This window comes from Ichthyophthirius multifiliis (assembly GCF_000220395.1).
Source record: "Ichthyophthirius multifiliis unplaced genomic scaffold scaff_1120509251386, whole genome shotgun sequence".
NCBI lineage: Eukaryota > Ciliophora > Oligohymenophorea > Hymenostomatida > Ichthyophthirius > Ichthyophthirius multifiliis.
The window spans coordinates 1-9,034 of NW_004085924.1; the positions used below are offsets into that span (position 1 = coordinate 1).

A 9,034-nucleotide genomic window follows, 5' to 3' on the forward strand; every position below is an offset into this window, starting at 1 on the left:
TTAAAATAAGTAAATTTATATAGAAGTATAATTATATAGAATATATATATAAAATTTACATTTATAAAAAATAATTATTTATAAAATAAAAATTACTTGAAAATAAAATAATAATAATAAATAAATTTTAATAGCGAAAAAAATAATAATATATTATTTTATATAAAAATATATATATTAATATATAATTTTCTAATAAATTGATATAATATATATTATTTATATTATATTAAATTAATAATATAATTAAATAATTATATTTTTTTTATTTTTAAATAAAAATATTAATATTTTTTAAAGATATAATAAAATATATATTATGAAAATTTACTCATTAATAATATACAATAAATATATTAAATTTAAAATAATTATTATTGTTATGTTAATATAGTTATTTATATTCTATATATATATAATATTATTTATATTATCATTATTAAATATATTTTTAATTTATTATTTATATTTAACATATATTAATAATATATTTTAATATTATTATATAATACTTTTATTTTATAATTAAATAATTTTAAATAATTATACAAATTATTTTAATTTTAAATAATAACTATTTGAAATAAAATTTAAAATTAAAAGAAATCTAATAAAAATTAACTAACATCATATATATATTGTTTAATTTATTAATATAAATAATATATAATTTTCAATTACTTTTTAAATATTTCATATAAATATTTAATATATTATTTTTATTAATCTTTTATTTTAAAAATAATATAAATTTAAATAAAAATAATTTTTATTAATATATATTTTTTTATATTAAACTTTTCATTAATTAAATAATAATATTTATAAAATAATATTAATTAAATAATTTTATCAATTTTTCCCTTTAATTTATTTAACTTTAATTTTCCGCAAATATTTATATTTATAAAAATAATAATATAAGCTATTTAAGTTAATTTTATATTTAATTAAGTTTAATTATAATTAATATAAAAATATACTAAATTATATTTTTTTTTTAACTTTTAATATAATAAAAAAAAACCTTAATATATTTATAATGGATTATTATAAAATCATATTATAAATTTAAAGTTTTTTATATTTGATTGGAAAAGTGTAGATATGAATGTTAATTAGTGTATGTAAAAATTTTATAACTTAATATTAAAATATATTTTAGGAAAAAAGTAGAAAAAATTTCAAAGTGCAAAAAACAATATTTATTTTAATTTTTTTGATAATTGCATTAAAATTTTCTATTACTTTTTTTTTATTTTGATATTAAATATTTAGTTTATTTAAAATTAAAAAAAAAAAATTTAAAAATCAAAAAAAAAAAAATTATAAATTAATTTTATATATTTAATTTTTTTTTTTTTACTGAAAAAAAGTATTATATAGAAAATCTAATATAATTTTTTATATATATATGGATAAATATCTTAATTTTAAATATAATTTTTCTCATAATTTTTTTTATACTATTTTATTTTAATTTTTTTCAAAACTTTTTTTTTTTTTTTTTTTTTTTTTAAAAAAAAAAAGTAATTTACTTAAATTTAAGATATAAAATATTCCAAAAATAGTTTTCAAAAAAAAAAATTAAGAAATCATATATAATATTATATACTTATAAAAATTATTTTTATATATTCAATTAAATTTAAATTCTATAAAATCATTTTTATAAATTATAATATATTTAATTTTTTTAACAAATTATTAAATATATATTTATAAATATGCTTGTATAAAACTCTATGTTTATATAATTTCATAATATAAACAAATTTATATAAAAGTAATAAATTAAAACATAATAATATTAATATAAATAATAAGCTATAATAATCTCAATATTAATTTAATATTCATTAACCATCTTAACACATTTTTAATTTCGCTTATTCTTAAAAAAAAAAAAAAAGTTACAAATGAAAATAAAATAATTATATATATAAAAGAAACCTCTTCTCAAATAAAATTGCTCTAAAGCCTATTGTCTCAAAACCGGATTTTCCCTATCATAATCAGTATCAAAATACAAAATATTATCACTATATTTAAGCGTTTCATTTTCCGCTTTAACAGGAAAAATAAAATCATTTATTTTTTACATAGGTAATAAAACTATAACAGCCGAAACTACAAAAAAAACTATATTCAGAACATTTAGTTCATTAAAAAGTCTATTTTTAAAAAAGAAATTTCCAAACTATTTTTTTTTTTTTAAGAAAAAATAAAAATAAATAGTACATATATATTAATAATACAGTATGGAAAACAATACAATATTCCAATAAATTAATCATTTCCATAGTCAATTATTTCCCAATACTTTCCTTTACCGTCCTTCTAAAAATAAGATTATATTTATCCGTAAAATAATACAAGAAAACACCCACAATCGACCACACAGTTCCCTAAGGAATAACCGGGCTAAAAAAGAATGTAAACCACATAGTTTTCATTACATCGGCATATCTTTTTCCCATAGTATAATCTGGGAATTCCATTAAAAGATTAGCTTCAAGTTATGTAAGACTAGATTAATTTCCCTTTCTAACTTCTTTTTTTCTTTTATAGTTTTTTAAAATACTCCAGGGATCAATAATCCATGCTAATGCGGGTATAAAGGCATTTAAAATGAATACATAATACTCACTATATATCATACCGCCCCCAATTCCATAATAATTATTAAAAAAAATAATTTCAACAATAAAAGTAATTAAAGCTGTATTATTAAAAAGTGCTAGAGAAAGCTTTCTTGCATAGCTAATATTAAGTTTAGTCTTAGTAGACCATTTTTCACAGTCAACTATATGATGAACAATATATGGTAAAAAAAATTTATTGTAAAAGACAATAATAAAGGATATCATATAATTCAAAAACTATATAACCTTAATTTTTTAATTATTTTCTAAATCTTCATGATTACCTAAACTCTCTTAATAAGCATGATCAATTAAATATGCCTACGCATATGCAATTAAAGAAATAACAGAAAAACTAGAAAGCATTAAAATTATTTATTTGATAAGTGATAGAAATCTACATTTAACTTTTTCGGAAGTTTCAACATTTATAAATTCCCAATCAATATCATTCGGTTCTGGAGCTTATTATATATATAAATGACGGTCTATATAATATATTGAATCACTATATTGTTTAGATAAACCTCCTTTAAAGAAATTTAATAGTCTTTATTTATAATTAATTTTATTTTTTTCTAATACTTCATCTTTTTCTTAAATTAAAAAATATATTTAAGTAAATAAATAAATATATATAAATATAAAAAAATATGTTTATAAATATATATATATATATATATATATATATATATAATTTATATATAATTTATATATTTATATTAATACCTTATTCAGTTTCGAAACTAATAATAGCGATGCCTTAAAAATTATTTGAATTATGTTATATTTTCTTTTATAAATTTATAATATTATGTTCTATTTATTCAATTTCATTATCTAATTTTTAAATTTCTTTACATTTCAATTCAAAATTTTTTCTTAGTATTTTTTATTTTTCCTTTACTTTCTTCTGTATGTTTTTTTCCATTTCTTCTAACTCCTTTATATTATATACTAAAACGACTTTTTGTACATTCAATGTTTTACCTATAACAGCCTTAAGACTGAATAAATTTTTCAAAACCTCCTTTACTTTTGGTATATTTTTGGGAATATTACTTACCATAATCGAAAAATCAGCAGGAGTAATATTATTTTCATCAACTTAAGCCTCTAGCTTATTCTATTCTTTCCTAAATATAATACTTAATATAATTTAAATAAGCATAGCACCAATGGAAAAATAAACACCTAAGTTTTAATCTTAAGGCTTCCCAATTAAATTAGCTATAGAAAATTATACAATAAAATTTGAAGCACACGGAGTTATAAAATTAGATAAATGTTTTTTCTTTTTGTTAAATAAATATATATATATATTATATATATATAATATATATATATATATATCATTTATATTTATATTTATTTTTTAAATAAATAAATAATTACATGTGCTTCTTCTATTTTTTCATATGCTTCTTATAATGTATCATGACAAAAATTACCTCTTCCATTTATTATCATATTTGGAATTCCTTAAACTAAAAGTAAAGATAAAAGCATTATTATACAGTATTTTAAGTAGTTATAAAATAAAGGGAATCCAGCTCCTAAAAAACCAAGTTCTTTTTAATTTATCATTAAACTTATTTTTGTTCTATTCTTTATTATATTTTTATTGTTTTTAATTATTGAAATATTTATTACTAATTCATATCCACAGCATTAGCATATTTCTTATACATTTTGACCTCCATTTTCTGGTTTTGTTTCTCTTGATTTCTTTTTTTTTTTTTTAAATAATATTTTTTTTTATAAACGGCATGTATTTTAGCTAATTCCCAATCTGGAGGAATTTTTAAAAAATCATATGATTCTTTTAAATTTTTTTAATATTATTGTTTTATTTTTTTATTTTAAATATAAAAAATAAAAAAAAACAAAATACTATAATTGTTTAATATTTGTGTTTCAATGTTTCTTAATTGGTGTTTTTTTTTTTTTAAAGCTTATTTTAGGGCTTAATTGATTTGATACTAAGTTTATTAAATTTATTGAGTCTAGTTTGGCAAAAAAGTTTAATGTTTATTTATAGTTTGTTCATTTAAATTTGATTGATTTTAAATATCATTTTATTTTGTAACAATCATTTTTTTTAATTAAAAAACATAAAATAAATTATAATATAAAAATAAAAATTTATAAAATAACTAATTTATTAATAGAAAATAAAAAATTAAAAAAAATTCAAATAATAAATAAACAAATAAAAGTATTAAAATAAATAAAAAATATGTAATTTTCTTTTGTAGATATATTAAAATATAAAATCCATACAAAAAAATGCACATATTTATTTACGAAAAGGATATTTATTTAAATAACTAATTATTTTTTCAAAATATACAAAATTAATTAATTTATAAAGTATATTGCTTATATTTAAAAACACTATTGTTAATATATATCTTTTATTGTCTACCATATCATACTATGATGGATAAAATTTATCCTATTTGAATTCTAAAATTAAGCGTTTTAAAGCTCCTTTGTACTTCTGCTGAAAAACACTTGGTAAGTCTAAGTATCGAAAGCCTTTAATATTTATTTTTTTATAAATTTTTATTTTCATTTTTGTATTAAATTATTTATAAATGTATTTTAAAAATTATTAAATATATATAAAATTTAAATTAATTATAAAAAATTATACTTCTTTAAATATTATATAAAGTTTATAAAAAAAAAGGCTTTCAAAAATAGGACTGACTGAAAGAAACTGAATAAACATTAGTACAAAACTAGATTTAAGAATAGTAATATAAAAATTATATCAAATTAGACAAACCGAAAAAAAAATTCTATAAATAATAAAATAATATATATATATATATATATTATATTATATTATATATATATTATATTTATATTTTTTTATATTTTTTTTTACGTTTAAATACAAATTATCATATTTAATATATATGTTAATAATATTTTTTTATTTTTCATTAATTTTTAGCCTAAATTTTAAAATATATTAAAAATATAAATACAAAATTGACATTTATTAATTTTATATTGTCTTTTAAAATATAATTATTTATTTATCTTTTAAAATATTTTTATTCATAATGTCATTTATTTTATAATAATTATTATAATAAATAAGAACTAGAATAATATAATATCAAAATAAATAATATTAAAAATTTATCAAATACATATAAATATATTATTAATTAATACTTATATTTTATTCAAAATAAAAAAAATAATTTTATATTTCCAATATAATTTATACAAAATTTTAGAAAATAAATAAATAAATTATATCCTATATATTTTTACTTTATTTTTTTATTTTATTATACATTTATAAAAATTATAATCATTTATTATTTAAATATTTTTTTTTAAAAAAAATGCGGTTATTCTTTATATTAGAAGATAAATATTTAAATTAGTATAAAAAAAGGAAGCTTAATTTTATGAAAAATAAAAAGCCTTTTAAAAAATTATTTTTATCTTAAATAAAATATAAATAATTATAAAAAAAAAAAAAATATAATACATTATAATTTGATAAAAAAAATATAAATAAATTGGATTTTAATAATAATATAAATATCTAATTTTATAATAAATATAAATTTATAATAAATAAATAAATTGAAAAAGATATTCTATTTATTAGAAAAATATATTATATATAATTTTTAATAAATACTTAGTGTCAGTTTATAATTTAATAAAATAATACTCAAATATATATGAAATATATTTTGTTTTCAGTTTCAGGCATAAAGAAATATAATCTCATTGAAAATCCTAAGTAAATAATATTATGGCTCGGAAAGTAATAAGATGTGCACAGATAGGGAAGTCTGAGAAACGAATGCATATTATTTTTAAAAAATATTATGATATATAACAGTTTTTTAATTATAAATTTATTTAATAAAAAAAAATCATTTCTATTAAATAAATAGATACATATAAATATAAAAAATTATATATTATAATTATTATTTAAATTAAAAAAGAAATTAAATATGATTTTTTATTTTTTATAATATTAAATATTAATAAATTAATTTTTTTTCAATTTTATTTTTTTAAAAAAAATAATATATAAATATTTAGAAATATAATAAAAAAATATATTATAATAATATTAAAAAATTTATTTTAAAATAGAAAATATTTTCAATTTAATAATAATAAAATATATAAAGAAAAAATATAAAAAAAAGAGGAAAAAAAATAATAATTATAATTATAAATATAAATATATATATATATATATATATATATATATATATAATTTTTTTTATAATGTATTTATCTAATTTTATATAGCTTATATAATATATTTTTATATAATTATATCAATAAATATTTAAAGATTTATTTAGCAATTAACTTATTATTATTATATTAATGTAAACAGTTTAATTAATCTAACAAAAAATAAAAAAAAAAGATATTAATTGCTGTCGACACTCGGACTTCCCAAGCGGTCCCCCACCTTAGTACTAACCGAGCCTTAAGACGCTTAACTTCGGAGTTCGAATGGGATCCGGTGTGTTCATCTTAGTATGGCCGACAACAAAATATATTCAATAGAATGAATATATATACATATGATATTGCAAATAAATTTTTTAGATAAAAATCTTTTTAGAAATAATTTATAAATAAAAATATTTATATATTATAAATATTTTTTTATTTAAATATATAAATACTCTAAATATTTATATTATTAATATATAAGTAATTTAAATAAATAAAAATATAATTATTATTATTTTTACTTTATTAATATTTTATGTATAATAATTATTATTTTTTTAAAAATAATTTAGTATTTAAATATATTCATTTGTTTTAATTTAAAAAAAAAAAAAATATATTGGAAATTATTTTAAATTAAAAAAAATTACCTAAAATTAATACATAAATTACAAAATATTTATATACATGTATATATAATATATATATATTTTTTTTATAAATTTCTTTATAAAATATATATAATATATTATAATTTTTTCCTATTAGCAGCAACTAAATATAAAAAAAATTCTAATTATAACATATAACTGAAATATATATTAACATTTAATATAAATAATTTTTTTCCAAGCACCGTTTATGATTTTTTTTTTCAAATTAAATACTTTCATATTAACAAATTAAATATAGATATATACTTAAAATTATAATTATTATAATATATATATATTTGAATTAGTAAAAAAAATGTAAAAAATCTAAAATTTCTATATAAATTTAGTGAAAAAACTATAAAAAAAAAAATTAATAATTATAATATTTTTTAAATTGATTTTTTTACTTTTTTATTTAATTTTGAATATTTTGTAAAAAAGTAAAAAAAAAAAATTAAATTTTTGTTCATTTATGGAAATATAATTTTAAATATTTTTATTTATATAAATATGGTTTTTTTTTTACTTAATTATCATTTAAAATAAAATTATCAATAATTAAAAATTATCATATTATTAAAATTTATAAAATTTTTTCCTTTATATATTATAAACATATTTTTAAAAAATTTCTGTATTTGGAATTTTAATATATATAATAATCACCTTTGAAAAAAATAATTATGAAGAATAATATTCATATTTTTTAAAAATATGATTTACTAAATGTATAATTTTTAAAATAATAATATTTATAAATTGAATATGTTTTAATAAATTATATACAATAATACTTATAAAAAAGACACGAATATATATTCATAATAAAATATTAAATATAAAAAGAAATATATCAAACATAAAAAAAAGGAATTATAATATATATAATAATCACCTTTGAAAAATAATTATGAAGAATAATCTATCATATTAAAAATATGATTTACTAAATGTATAATTTTTAAAATAATAATATTTATAAATTGAATATGTTTTAATAAATTATATACAATAATACTTATAAGACACGAATATATATTCATAATAAAATATTAAATATAAAAAGAAATATATCAAACATAAAAAAAAAAATTATAATACATACATTATGTCGATTATTTTTTAAAAAAAGAATAAGATGATATCTATAATATTAAAATAAAAAAAATTAATAAATAAATACTAAAATAAAATAATCAAAAAATTATAAAAAAATAAAAATAATTAATATTCATTTATAATATTTGAAATGATATTATAATAATAAAAAATTGTGATAAAATATTTTTTTCCCCATTTGTAAAAAAAAAAGAGAAAAAGCATTATTTATTAATAAAAAAAAATATTAAAATAATAATATTTGATTTATAAAACTATAAATAAAGTATTTTATTTTATTTTTTTTTTAAAAAAAAAAAAAAAACTAAATCTGTTGTTTTAGTTATTTATTATATATATATATATATATATATATATATATATATATATATT

The 9,034-nt window shown here is 13.2% G+C and overlaps 1 protein-coding gene across 1 annotated transcript, besides 40 other annotated features; it reads right to left on the reverse strand. All coding sequences in view use genetic code 6, as the record gives it.

Annotated features, from left to right (window-relative positions):
• Positions 1 to 15: 15 nt before the first annotated feature.
• Positions 16 to 45: a microsatellite.
• Positions 46 to 142: 97 nt separating this feature from the next.
• Positions 143 to 185: a microsatellite.
• Positions 143 to 225: a microsatellite.
• A 162-nt stretch (positions 226 to 387) lies between these two features.
• Positions 388 to 454: a microsatellite.
• Positions 419 to 482: a microsatellite.
• Positions 420 to 505: a microsatellite.
• Positions 506 to 814: 309 nt separating this feature from the next.
• Positions 815 to 853: a microsatellite.
• Positions 854 to 926: 73 nt separating this feature from the next.
• Positions 927 to 970: a microsatellite.
• Positions 971 to 1,281: 311 nt separating this feature from the next.
• Positions 1,282 to 1,334: a microsatellite.
• Positions 1,335 to 1,493: 159 nt separating this feature from the next.
• Positions 1,494 to 1,518: a microsatellite.
• Positions 1,519 to 1,759: 241 nt separating this feature from the next.
• IMG5_192990 (hypothetical protein) lies at positions 1,760 to 4,467 on the reverse strand (the record flags this gene model as incomplete). The annotated part of the gene is made up of 7 exons (XM_004025024.1): positions 1,760 to 2,174; positions 2,242 to 3,241; positions 3,375 to 3,407; positions 3,636 to 3,939; positions 4,041 to 4,253; positions 4,299 to 4,373; positions 4,412 to 4,467. Coding segments are annotated over 7 exons (2,094 nt in total), but the record flags the coding sequence as incomplete, so codon positions are not given.
• Positions 3,244 to 3,331: a microsatellite.
• Positions 3,273 to 3,361: a microsatellite.
• Positions 3,304 to 3,368: a microsatellite.
• Positions 3,950 to 4,007: a microsatellite.
• Positions 3,955 to 4,013: a microsatellite.
• Positions 3,955 to 4,014: a microsatellite.
• Positions 3,956 to 4,013: a microsatellite.
• A 725-nt stretch (positions 4,468 to 5,192) lies between the features above and the next one.
• Positions 5,193 to 5,243: a microsatellite.
• A 226-nt stretch (positions 5,244 to 5,469) lies between these two features.
• Positions 5,470 to 5,521: a microsatellite.
• Positions 5,473 to 5,522: a microsatellite.
• Positions 5,473 to 5,531: a microsatellite.
• Positions 5,473 to 5,533: a microsatellite.
• Positions 5,534 to 5,766: 233 nt separating this feature from the next.
• Positions 5,767 to 5,799: a microsatellite.
• Positions 5,800 to 6,123: 324 nt separating this feature from the next.
• Positions 6,124 to 6,192: a microsatellite.
• Positions 6,147 to 6,218: a microsatellite.
• Positions 6,198 to 6,249: a microsatellite.
• Positions 6,204 to 6,258: a microsatellite.
• Positions 6,259 to 6,738: 480 nt separating this feature from the next.
• Positions 6,739 to 6,792: a microsatellite.
• Positions 6,745 to 6,787: a microsatellite.
• A 60-nt stretch (positions 6,793 to 6,852) lies between the features above and the next one.
• Positions 6,853 to 6,915: a microsatellite.
• Positions 6,869 to 6,914: a microsatellite.
• A 26-nt stretch (positions 6,916 to 6,941) lies between the features above and the next one.
• Positions 6,942 to 6,993: a microsatellite.
• Positions 6,994 to 7,275: 282 nt separating this feature from the next.
• Positions 7,276 to 7,317: a microsatellite.
• Positions 7,293 to 7,359: a microsatellite.
• Positions 7,309 to 7,379: a microsatellite.
• A 708-nt stretch (positions 7,380 to 8,087) lies between these two features.
• Positions 8,088 to 8,130: a microsatellite.
• A 53-nt stretch (positions 8,131 to 8,183) lies between these two features.
• Positions 8,184 to 8,643: a microsatellite.
• Positions 8,644 to 8,698: 55 nt separating this feature from the next.
• Positions 8,699 to 8,761: a microsatellite.
• Positions 8,702 to 8,758: a microsatellite.
• Positions 8,762 to 8,992: 231 nt separating the features above from the next.
• Positions 8,993 to 9,033: a microsatellite.
• Position 9,034: the final 1 nt, after the last annotated feature.